The sequence below is a fragment of the Polyodon spathula genome, chromosome 1 (assembly GCF_017654505.1).
Source record: "Polyodon spathula isolate WHYD16114869_AA chromosome 1, ASM1765450v1, whole genome shotgun sequence".
In the NCBI taxonomy this organism is placed as follows: Eukaryota; Metazoa; Chordata; class Actinopteri; order Acipenseriformes; family Polyodontidae; genus Polyodon; species Polyodon spathula.
This window is the reverse complement of record NC_054534.1, coordinates 54,328,494-54,340,848: the sequence shown is the minus strand read 5'-3', so window position 1 is coordinate 54,340,848 and position 12,355 is coordinate 54,328,494. Positions and strand designations below refer to the sequence as shown.

The 12,355-nt window shown below is 35.3% G+C and overlaps 1 protein-coding gene across 2 annotated transcripts in view; it reads left to right on the top strand.

Annotated features, from left to right (window-relative positions):
- LOC121319720 (lysophosphatidic acid receptor 1-A) overlaps positions 1-12,355 on the top strand; it is a 51,880-nt gene that overhangs the window by 28,063 nt on the left and 11,462 nt on the right. For both annotated transcript variants that reach the window (XM_041257442.1, XM_041257453.1), the window contains one exon: positions 5,746-6,490. In XM_041257442.1, coding sequence (XP_041113376.1) covers positions 5,755-6,490 — 736 coding nt within the window. In that variant the 5' untranslated portion in view covers positions 5,746-5,754. The remainder of the gene's footprint in view (positions 1-5,745; positions 6,491-12,355) is intronic.

Below are 12,355 nucleotides of genomic sequence, written 5' to 3'. Positions count from 1 at the left end.
CTGACACAGTCTAACTTAAGTGGCTTTTATAAACCACAGTAAATGTTAAAAAAGTATGGTAGAAATGTGTTTGTTTACGTGCAAGTTTTGCACAAATGAAGGCTCACTTAAAGCTACAGTTTTGTAAACAGCAGAATATTTTATGTACAGTATTTTATTTTGCCTTTTGTACAAACTGTTATATGTCCTCCGTATGGGGGCTATTGCAATGCATGAACTGAATCCACAGCTGTGAAGATTTTAAAATCACACACAAATCTGCATGCTTGGAAAAACAAGCTTATTTGAACAAAGTTTGTGGATAAACCTCAATCCAATTATTTTTTCTGTCCATATTCTTAATTAGTGAGCCTAATAACTGCCTAAGTCCTTTGTGCCTAGTCATTTAATTATCCCTATATACCTTTAGTGGAATAGTTTTTCAGGACTGAAATGGCCTATCCCTGCTCTAAATTAATAAATTGGCCAGGATTATGTACTATTGATTGTTAGGCTAGCAAAATAGCTGAGCATTGATGTGTATTTTAATTTGGTGTGTTGGTTCAATCATGGGCAAAGCTCCAGAGGTTGGTTAACAAGTTGTTGGAGAAATAAAGCTGTTTGTTGAGTTTGTTGGAAGTGAAAGGCTTGGAAGCAAAGTATCTCTACACCCTTGTTGCATGCAGAAATCCACTTTAGATGTTTCCTTGAAAGACTTCCTTGTTCTGAAACAAAAATAAAATGATCTAGAAACTGGTACAGTTTCATAGTGGTTAATCATTTTCAGGCATTAGAATTAGCAACTGCAGGTTGCTAACATACATTTCTATACAGTATACTTATTATTATTTTTTTTACCTATAGGAATAGTTACTAAAGCATCTACTCAAAGTGCTTAATTGTCAAAATATAACATTTACTTTTTCTGCATCAGCTGTTTGAACATCCCTAATATATATATATATATAATATATATATATATATATATATATATATATATATATATATATATATAATGCATAAGGGGTGGCTCCAGTTAACTCCCTCCTTGGTTCTTAAAGCAGTATGTGGGATTGCTAATGACAGTGTATCACAGGATTTGTGTCTCTTGTGGATTCCTGTACAACGGAAACACTACATAGTGGCTCTTTAATTTTCTCTCCCAGGGGAAAAAAAAAAAAAAAACTCATGACCTGCTGGTTTGCTGTTTCTGTACTGGTTTGGTGTGTTTTGTGGAGAAATTACAAATTTGTGAATGGGTCATATGTGTTCATAAAATCCTTCCATACTGCCGCAGTTCTTCCTGTGATTTAAAAAAAAAAAAGGTATTTTTAGGGATTACTGTTCTTTTGGCTCGCTCTACCAATAAATGTGTCTTCTGTAAGTCACATGATTTTATGACTCCAATGATCCCTTGCAACTACCAAATCAGAAATCATTCTTTTTTCTGAGAGTGAGGTGGGAGGGAAATCAGACCCTGTCAATTAGACTTGTGTCTGCCTTGTAGCCACTGCTGTCAGGGACTCCGATCAGAAACCTTGCTGCATGTCTAATACAATTTTTCAGTAATTCTTTGAGTGTTTATTTGGTTAGGTTTGAATTTTTATAAGTTCCCCTTGGATCCATTATAGGATTAAGCCAACATTATGAAGCCAAACATTATAAAGCAAGCAAAATTAATTCAGATAGGGTACTGTGGTCCAGTAAGAAAAAAAAAAAAATATATATATATATAAAAAAAAATACAAGTGCTGTATAAAATACAGTGTGTTTGTTAGGTTGTGACCGGATAAATCAAAAATTAAACCTGCTCTTGGGTGAGCTGACGAGAACAATATCTAGTTTGTTTACAGTAAAAGATAAGCAGCTTTAAAGATGGTATCTCTGTTACATTTTGTGGCAGAAACTGTAGGCAGACATGACAAGTCTCAAGGTTTACCCTTGAAACTCACGATTTTTCTCAATTTTGATGGTCTCATGTCCGTGCAATAGATTCTTACGGTTTCTGTTGTCTACCCGGTTTCAGTCTGTTAAAGTGCTATGCACACCGGACGCGAGCGAGTGAATAAAAAAATCTTTAAAACTATTGATTTTAAATGGAGTAATGCACACCACAAGTGAGAATGATGGTATGCCTAGCCCGCTTTATTTCACCTCAATTTTAATCAGAGTGACGGGGAGCACCACACTTGTTCGTATTTATGTAAAATGACCCTTCTTTGTTTTAATAATGTTAACCAATAATAGTAATCACATTCACACCAATAACTTGAGAAGATTTTATTGAAACAAAATCAATAAAAGTATATTATATTAAACAAATTTTACAAAGAAATATGTTATGTATTATTTTTGAATAATGTACATGTTAAACCAGATCACATAGAAACATTCACTGTTAAATTTCCTTTTTTTAGTGTGGTGTACCCATACTCAGTTTCTTTGTTTCATTTATTTTATTTCATCTCCGCAAAAGGAGACAGTCCTTTCTTTTCATGACTAGCTACAGTTGTGGTTTTTTTTATGTACTCGTGCTGTATTTGTGTTGTTCGCTTTGCTTCCGGTGTGCATACTTTATTCTCCTTGAATTCGCTCACTCACGTTGTTCCCATTCGGTGTGCGTAGCCCTTAAGTCTAGGTTTAAGGGTTTTCATCAATCCCAAGGTTTTTCAGTAGGGGTCTCACTGGTGTGAACCAGTAGGGGTTCACATGTCTGGGTCCGTATGTATTAGGGGTGTGCAGAAACTGGTTACTTGTACTCATTGTGAGTTTACTTCCTTGAATGTCAGAGTCACGGAGGCCATTGTTTGGTTCTCAACTGTAAACGTGAGGGAGGGCAGCTATTCTTGTTTTGAAATCAACACATTAATGAATTAATTTATTGAACACCTGTAAATAAATACTTCTTAAATGCAATTCAGAGTACAAGTAATGAGTTTCTGCACACCTCTTATATGTATAGCTAGATCTTTTATGACTAGTGCAAGTTCCTAAGCAGACTTGGCAGATTTATGTTTCTCTGAATATGATTCACAGCAGTTATCTTAAACTATGCCTTGAGGGCCTTGGTTAGTATTTTATGACAGAATGCTGTCATTAAAATGTCAGGTTTTAAAAAACAGTTTAAAAGGATTACAGCCATGTACTATCATGTAAATAAGCAAGGGATAAATAACGCTAAGTGTTGAATCAATATAAATTCACTGTTTCAGGTGCCATTCGGCACTAGAAAGTGTGGATTATTTTCTTACCGATTCAACACTTTGAATACTTACGCCACATTGATTCTTAGTTGATGCTTGTTTGATAATGAGATTCAGTTGATTGTTAATTTGGTAATTGGGTTTGTTTTTTGCTCTTTAGTTGCGCGTAGTTCAACAGTTAAAATGTTTGTCTCTCTTTGGGGGAATGTTGACATTCCTTGGATTTTGAAATTGTCTGTTGTAAATGAAAATAATAGCGAGGACTATGTCTTAGATGTAGAACATGATAGTGGCATTAAGAAAAAATGCAAAAAACATGGGCATGTGAACCAGAAACCGGAGTAAAGTTATTGATTGTTGTATCAGACCTAAAGCAGATGATCCAAATATCACTGCCAGTGATTGTTTTTCGAGAAGTACTGCAAAACCTAAGTTTAAATCTAACACCCGTGTAATTGATGAAGATTTACCAAGCGATGATGAAATTGCTATTGTTCTTGAACTTGTCCAGAAGATATGTGAAATAAAACTTTGAATGGGGGTGTTTATGTGGAAATGAATTTGTAATTATGAAAAACTTTTTTTATATTATGTTCATGTATAATTGTGTTACAATATGAAGTGCTAAACTGAAATCGCAAACCCTTTTCTAAGTGTTACGTTTGAAATGTGTAATACTATAATTAACTAACTGTTGAAATGATTGTTTAAAATATTATACAACAAAAGTACAAAAGGATAATATGTTCCCTACTTTGCAGGCTTTATGAAATGGTTGGTTGTAAAGGTATGATTTTGTTATTTGATTGGAAAACTGGGTAAAAAATCTGTACAATATAGGTACATGTGAAATAATTTCCTAATTATTTTATAGAGTACTTTATGCACCGTATGTCTTCAGGAGAGGATAGTGTTTGAAAACAGTGTAATATACCATATACCAAGTATGTATTTAGTTTTAATTAATCTTTATTTGTTGTTTTTTAAATTCACAAAACATTAGAATCAAAACAGCAACAACAACAAATATTTCAGCAATACAAGTTGTTCAAATTAATATACAGGGAGCCATAGATGCATATTTAAAAGTGAAAAAAAAAATAAAAAATTACATGTGTAATTTAATTCATTAACTATGTAAAATACATTCAATAAATACAATAATGTTTTCACTGTACAACCCAAAACTAAATGTTGTACAGACCCCTATTATAATATAATTCATACTTCATTCAGTACAAATAAATACATTAATTAATAAAATTACTAGTTTATCTAACAATGACACATTTGAGTCATTAATTGGGCTTAATGTTTTTGTTTTCAACACAGAAAGTTCCACACACTGAAAAATTACGAAGATAGTTACAGAGAGTCATAATTTTTAGTGTCTGGACCTTTTTAAAGCAGTCATACAGACACATTGGGACATCTGGACAGTATGACTGTGTCTTCTTCCGGCTTCCTGGTCTACTCCTGTCTGAGCAAACGACACAATCAGGATGATAGCAGGGATCTTCAAACTGGGAAATCAGTGAGCCTAGAAACAGCCTGAACATTTTTTGCTTTCCTACGCCCTTTCCTGCGGCCCTCTATCTGACAAGCTGCCTGCTATGCCCTTCACACACAGACACTGAAAACTTACTAAGTTATTTTCTTGATCGGTTATCCATCAAAATATTTTCCACACATATTTAAATAATATTTGACTTTATTGTAAATCAATCAGAAAAACTTCAACTAATTTAGCAGTATTCATTTTTTCATGAATAAAACTTTTGTATCCGGTAGTATGTCTTTCATTTTCATAACGAAGCAGCTTAAAAATATATGGGTCAAAGTGATGGTTCTAGGTAGTTTGACAATCTGGCGGTTGTAGTGTTCAACACTGTATTATAAAAATAAATAAATAAATAAATAAATAAAACTTTTTAATTCTTTTTTTTTTACTAGATTTGAACAGAAGCGATATTAGGTGTTTAATGGACATGCACAATCCATTGATTTGTGTAACTATTAAAACATGAATATTGACAAATATGTTTATAATTATATAAATTAAATGCTTATATTTGAGATTGTCTGTACAATATTTTATTAGTATTTTGTAAATGTCATGGCAATGTGTTTATGTATTAATAGTAGTGCTGGTAAAGAATGTTGCCCTCCCAACAAATTTTATGAACCTGTCAAGCTAGATCAAGGCTAGATCTGCCACTGTCAATCACTAATAAATTGATTGTGTTCACTGTTAAATAAAACCAAAATCCTACAAGTTCTGTATTCTACTTGTTTGTGTGTGTTTTGTGCAACGGGGAGGAGGCAAGTTGATTTTTCTAGCATTTTGTCCCTTGACAAATCAATAAGCATTTCCTGGCTCTTGTAATTATGTTGTACTGTGTCACTGTAAGATGTGACCTGTTGTCAGTGGCAGACATACCATTAAACATGTGTCAACTGCAACAGTTTTCTAGGAAAAAAAAAAACATAAGTATGATTTTGTTATAAAATATTTACTCCAGTGCAGCAAATATAACATTGTCTCCTTTTTTCTCAAACCTAGGTTGACGTGATGGAAGAACAGTGCTACTACAACGAAACAATCGCTTTCTTTTACAACCGCAGTGGGAAATACCTAGCCACAGAATGGAATGCAGTCAGCAAACTTGTGATGGGACTGGGCATCACTGTGTGTATCTTTATAATGCTGGCCAACTTACTGGTCATGGTGGCCATCTATGTAAACCGACGCTTCCACTTCCCTATTTATTATCTCATGGCCAACCTGGCGGCTGCGGACTTCTTCGCTGGTCTGGCCTACTTTTACCTGATGTTCAACACGGGTCCAAACACCAGGAGGTTGACTGTAAGCACGTGGCTCCTGCGCCAGGGTCTCATTGACACTAGCCTCACTGCATCGGTAGCGAACTTGCTGGCCATTGCCATTGAGAGGCACATCACAGTCTTCCGCATGCAGCTGCATACCCGCATGAGCAACCACCGGGTTGTAATCGTGATTGTAGTCATCTGGACCATGTCTATCGTCATGGGTGCCATACCCAGTGTGGGCTGGAACTGCATCTGTAGCATCTCTTCCTGCTCCAACATGGCACCGCTGTACAGCAACTCCTACCTGGTCTTCTGGGCCATCTTCAACCTGGTCACCTTTGTGGTTATGGTGGTCTTATATGCCCACATATTTGTCTATGTGCGCCAGAGAACCATGAGGATGTCTCGTCACAGCTCTGGGCCACGCCGCAACCGGGACACCATGATGAGCCTTTTGAAGACTGTGGTGATCGTGCTAGGTAAGCCTTTCATTGTCGTCACGCTGTTTACTCTGTTAGAACAGGAAAATATTGGTCCTGTTTTCACAGCTGCTGTTTTAGCAGTAAAACTTCAATTACAAGGCAAATATGGCAGTCATACTTCCTGTCTGTCAATTTCAAATCTGATGTTCAGCAAAAAAGTTTCCAGTAGTTTAACAAATGGGAGGTTATTGTTTTTCTGTAGTGCTAATCAGAACAATACTGTGTAATTACCAGCTGTGCTTTTATTGCATTGTATCTCTCTTTCCTACTTTCACCTGAGGAAGAGACCTTTGAGGTCTTGAAAGCTTGTGAATAATTATAATTTAGATAGTCTAATAAAAGGTATCACTTCTCCTTCTATGTCTTGCATTGCATTCAAATGCTTAAATATGAGTAGTGGTAAACTGTGTAATAGTTTATTTAATCATTAAATGAAGGTATGTAACTATAGGTGTTATTGTGTCTGATTTAAAATGACCCTTTATTTTCACATGTTTTCACATTTTAACATGTCAATAAAAAAGGTGGTGAGTAGGTGTTTAGTAAACTGAAGATAGTGGTGCATAAACGTTTGCATACAGAGAAGCCAATTGTTTAAAAAAGGCCCCTTACTAAGTCTGCTTGCAGGTGAACATTGTTTACCCTTTTGTAAGTTTATGGGTAATAAATCCTAAACAAGTACTGTTATAATTCTTGCTACCAGGACAGATACTACTTTGTTTGCTATTATGTTATTAATGGTAAATTGTGCCTCCACTGGAAAATAGAAATATGACTCCACTGGAAAATAGAACACACCCCCGTATATGTACTTTATATATGTTTCAGAGCAAACAAAAAAAAAATACATTCCATTAGCTCTGTTTCAAAAACAATGAACAATGAGCCAATACAGCCAAGTGCTTGCCATTATATATTTTTGTGTTGTCAGTTCCAGTGTTCGCCTAGCACTGTGTCAGTCAGCGTGAGGTCTCCTCAGTGGACAGATAATGGAGAACAAACTTGGATGATATCTGTGCAGTGAGAGTGTTGGGGATAAAACAAAGGTTATTTTATAATCTGTTAATTGTAGCTCAGTTTAGCTTCAGATGCTAGAGTGCCTAATCAGATGAACTAGAGACTCACATTTGTGCTTCAAGGTCATACATATCAAACATCTAAGATCCCTACTTGGATTATCTAGACACTGGCAGTATTTAGATCTGCTGTTGTTTAGATCAATTCAATAATCCCAGTTTGTAGTAAGGGAAATGTATTTAATTCAATTAACCATTTGTGGTGGACTGAATCTGCTTGTTTAATAATGTTGCTGCAATGGAAAACACAAGGTAATGCCTTGTGTTTAGCGCTTACCTTGTGTAAATGATGAGGTATAAGGTAAACGATTTAATGTTTGAAATGGCAAAGAAAGTTATTTTTCCTGTTTTAATTAATGCAAAATCCAAGTCTAGTAGTCTTGCGTGTTCAGGCTGTTTATTTAAATATGCAGTAAACAGGCAGCTACAGTATCCGATAGAAATAAAACAGTTTTCAATTGAAACGCTTACACTAGGTAAATATTATCTGGCAGTGATAACTCTAAACAGTAGATTATTTTTTTAATGAGTTATCTGTCCAGCAACTGCTGTTGTACCACAGACATTATTCTTTACTCACAGTGGAGACTTAGTGGGACTACTTCTGTTTATTTTCCCCAGTTTACTTACATGTACCTTGTGCTACCCTTCATTAACTCTTCATCATAGCTGTGAAGGCACATCTATCTAGTAGGTATTTATGGAACACTGAAAAATAAAATTGGTAGTATCATGTGATCTGTTCAGTGTGTTGATATGTAAATAAATCTTGTTTGCCTATGGGGTGTGTCAACTTCAAACTCCGTCTCGATCTCCTGCCTGTTTACTCAGCAGTGACGGCTAAACAAGAGATCTTTCTAAACAAGAGATTTAGGGGAGCTCCGTAGTAAAAGCTGAATCTCAAAACAATAATTGTGTGAATATAGTAATTGTTACAGCTTTTTATAATGGTATTTAAAACAGGATTCATTTATCCGCCTTTTTACATATCCGCCCTTACTCTCGTCCCACCGCAGTCGGATAAGTGACGGATTACTATATTTGTACAGTTGGAAATTGAATGTAATTGTGCACCGTACACAACACTAAAATGTTTTGTTTACAGGTTATTAGATGGAGCACTGTTTAGTTTATTGCTTTGTTTTGCTTTGTTTGATTGATGCAAGCAGCACTGTTTAATAGTTTGCTTTTATATTTGAATTAATACGACACATTTGTAAAAGCCAATGCAACTGGAGCTCTTGTCTAAGTATGGCTTTGGAAAGAAATGTTCAGTAAAGCATAGAAGATCTGTTCTTGAACTTGTTTGGGTACTTGACAAGTTAAATAAAACAGGTTACAGATGTGATGTGGGATATACAACTTGATTTTATGCTCTGTTAATTATTACTTTTCTAAATTTTAGAAATTTCTAGTAGTTTCATTAAAAAACGAAAAACAACACTGTAAAATTATTAATGGAATAAAATGTGGCTAACAAAGGTTATTTCGATACTAAACCTGTGTATCTTTACCATAAATGATTTTGACAGTATTCCATCTTTGTTGATTTGAAATGTTTTGGTTAGAAAGCTGTTTAGCATACTTTCTATTTCTGCACTATAAATACTTTTATTATATTCATCGGCACTGCTTTATGTCCATTTATAGGCTGATTTGAGGTTGTATAATTTTTGCGAGGGGATCAGATTGGAATAGTTTTGTTCAGTTTTTTTTTTTAAATACAGGACTGTTTGACAATGGTCTGATAGAGGGGTCTGTTGCCGGACTATAAATGCTTTAACACTAGAACCACCATGGCAGTCATTTTGACGGTTTGAGGTTTTCAAATTTAAATTAGTCTGCGTGTCTAAAAGTTATGCGGTTGTCCGTTTATGACTTTTCCTAAAAATATGTATTAAATACCCTGACAGTATTTGAAAGGCAGGATCGCGAACATAAGAAAGTTATAATCCTGCCCACCTAGAACTGCCAAACAGTCATTTTGACTGCCTTTTACAATACATGTTTTTATTTTGTACATAACCTAAAACTTTTTTTATATACAAGCCTGCTGTTATCCCTACCTCCACTGAGCTTACCTTTACAGCACCAGCCGCTTTGCCTGCATCATCTGCTGCAGGAGCTGCAGGTGTGCCAGCCTTGCTAACCGCTTCACCCACAGCAATATCAAGGACAGCGACTCTAGCTGCATCTCCAGCACAAACAGGCATTCAGGAGAGAAGGATGGCAGTGTTTGAGAAATTATACATCCCAGTGTTGACACTGTAAAAAGAGATGCTGCACAAAATCGATATGCGAATGCTACACCACATTCAACGCTGTACTGTAGCAGAGACACATAGGATACAAAATGATGATTCCTGGGCAATGTCGTTGGAGGATTTAGAAGCCTTTATTGCAATCCTGTATATTCATGGAGCGAACATACCACTGACTTTTTTTTTTTTTTTTTACTTCACTGTAATTCGCAAAAGAGTTGAAGAAAAACCTGGTTTGGACAGTGAACAAAGGAAGAAGAGAGCTTCCACAGCTGTACTCCAGTACAATTTTAAAACACAGTGACTGCAAAGCTAACTGTTTACAAGTGCAAGAAATAAAACTCAGCTCACTTCATATGTCAGTTGCCACTGGAACTGCTGACAAGAAAAAAATGGAGACTATGGATTTCTACAATGTTTTAAAACAATTCAAATGTATGTTTTCAAACATCATTTAAATGTGTTCATTAAACCTGTAATTTCTCCATCTGGCTTTTCTGACCATAGTTTGGTATACTTAAACATAATCATCCCTTCCTCATACACTTACACTTCTTACTGGCAGTTTAACCCTTATTCAGCACCTGTCAGACGCGCCAGGTACAATTAATTTATTTTCACACACGCTGTTTATTCTACATGTGCTGTTTAAAAGTAATTTTATTCATAGTAAAACAGGTTTTAAAGGCACTGCATATCAACAGGACACTCATTACTGCATCTCCAGCTCCGCCCCACCCCTTGTTCTCTTTATTTATCACATATCTCTTCGTAGTCGTGCATACTGATAAATCATCTCCTAATCACTCGTTTTATCACCAAACTCCTCAATAATGCTATCCAAGTCATTATTTTATTAATATAACATCTGAAAAAGCTTGGCAAATGTTCATGATCTTCTTTGAGCACTGTATGCGGAAGCAGCTATCTCCTTTTTTTTCGGCTTCTATTGGCTTCTGTCGGTCTCACTCGGCCATTGAAAGGTTTTTTCGGTTTTTTTCCGGAGAAAAAAACGACTAGAGAAAAAACCTTTCAATGGCCGAGTGAGACCGACAGAAGCCAATAGAAGCCGAAAAAAAAGGAGATAGCTGCTTCCGCATACAGTGCTCAAAGAATATCATGAACATTTGCCAAGCTTGATGTCTTTTTCCTATAATTTTTCCTGTAATTATTTGTTTTCGAGAAATTTCTAGAAATTATAAATTTGCATTGGGGTATGTAAACTTCTGACTACGTGTGTGTGTGTGTCTATATAACTTGTGAAGTGTTGCTTGTAATAATCAAACCAAACCAAAATGAATGAATGAACTGAATACGCTGTAGCGTGTTTATTTACAAACAAAACAAAACATCTTTTACTGTGCGCAGTGGAATAAACAAGCATTGCATCTTTTACTGTGCGCAGTGGAATAAACAAGCATTGTATATTTTACTGTGCGCAGTGGAATAAACAAGCATTGCATCTTTTACTATGCACAGTGGTCGGCGATGTGATACGTTTTGGGCTAGAGAAAAAAAAAGGCTTTTTAATTTGGATTTTGACTGCAAACTACCTGGGGAATGTTAAGCTATGTTGTTTGAGTTCTTCTGTTATTGGTCTACTGATATCGGCTTGATTCTGGAATTAGACTTTTTTTTTTTTTAAATGATTATTATATTATGAAATCAGCGGGTAAATTAGAAAGTATGGGTACAGTACACCTCGTTTTTATGTTATATACTGTATTATAGCATAGATTTTATTGAGCAAATATATTTTGTTGTGCTTTGTTAGTAAGCTGTTATGTTGTGTGTTTTATACAAGTTGTCAAAGGGTGCTAAAAATGCAGTTAAAACTTTTGAAGGTCCTTTTTATAAAGTTTTGCATTTTATAGCTGTGTATTCTTATTTCTTGCTTCTAATTTCAAATCCGTGTTTTAATTTGAGTACATTAGATGCCTTAGATATTTCTTTGCTGTTACTGTTGATGTATGCATCTATGCATCCCTATGTGTAGTTGCTGCTAATGCTTTTTTTTTGGATCTGCCACTGTTATGAGTAATTAAAGGTTGAGTACTTGGGTATTCTAAACTGGAGGGAAGGGCTATAGTGCAAAATTTGACCAGAGGAAAGACTATTGTTACCTACAGGGGGTTATAATGCCAGAAGCCGAGGTAACAATAGTCTTCCCGAAGGGCATTTAATTTTCCACTATGAGCTGAGTTTGCAGTACGTATTTAATATATGAATCAGTCAAGAAAATAATGGAGGCAAGGTTGGATAGTAAGTATGACTTTATACATACAGCTGATACAGCATACATAAATAAATATTGACCTGTATATTTTGTTTAAATATAGCTGATACAGCATAAGTAAATAAATAAATAACAGAAAATGTGAAGTTCGTACCGCATAGTTATCGAGAGGTTTTTCTGGTGTACAGCTCTCCGTCTGGGTTGCTGGCTGCTGCATAATCCAGGTTATATCACGGGGCCGTTGAATTTGAATTTCAGAAAGTTAGAAAACAATGACAGTGATGTGTAA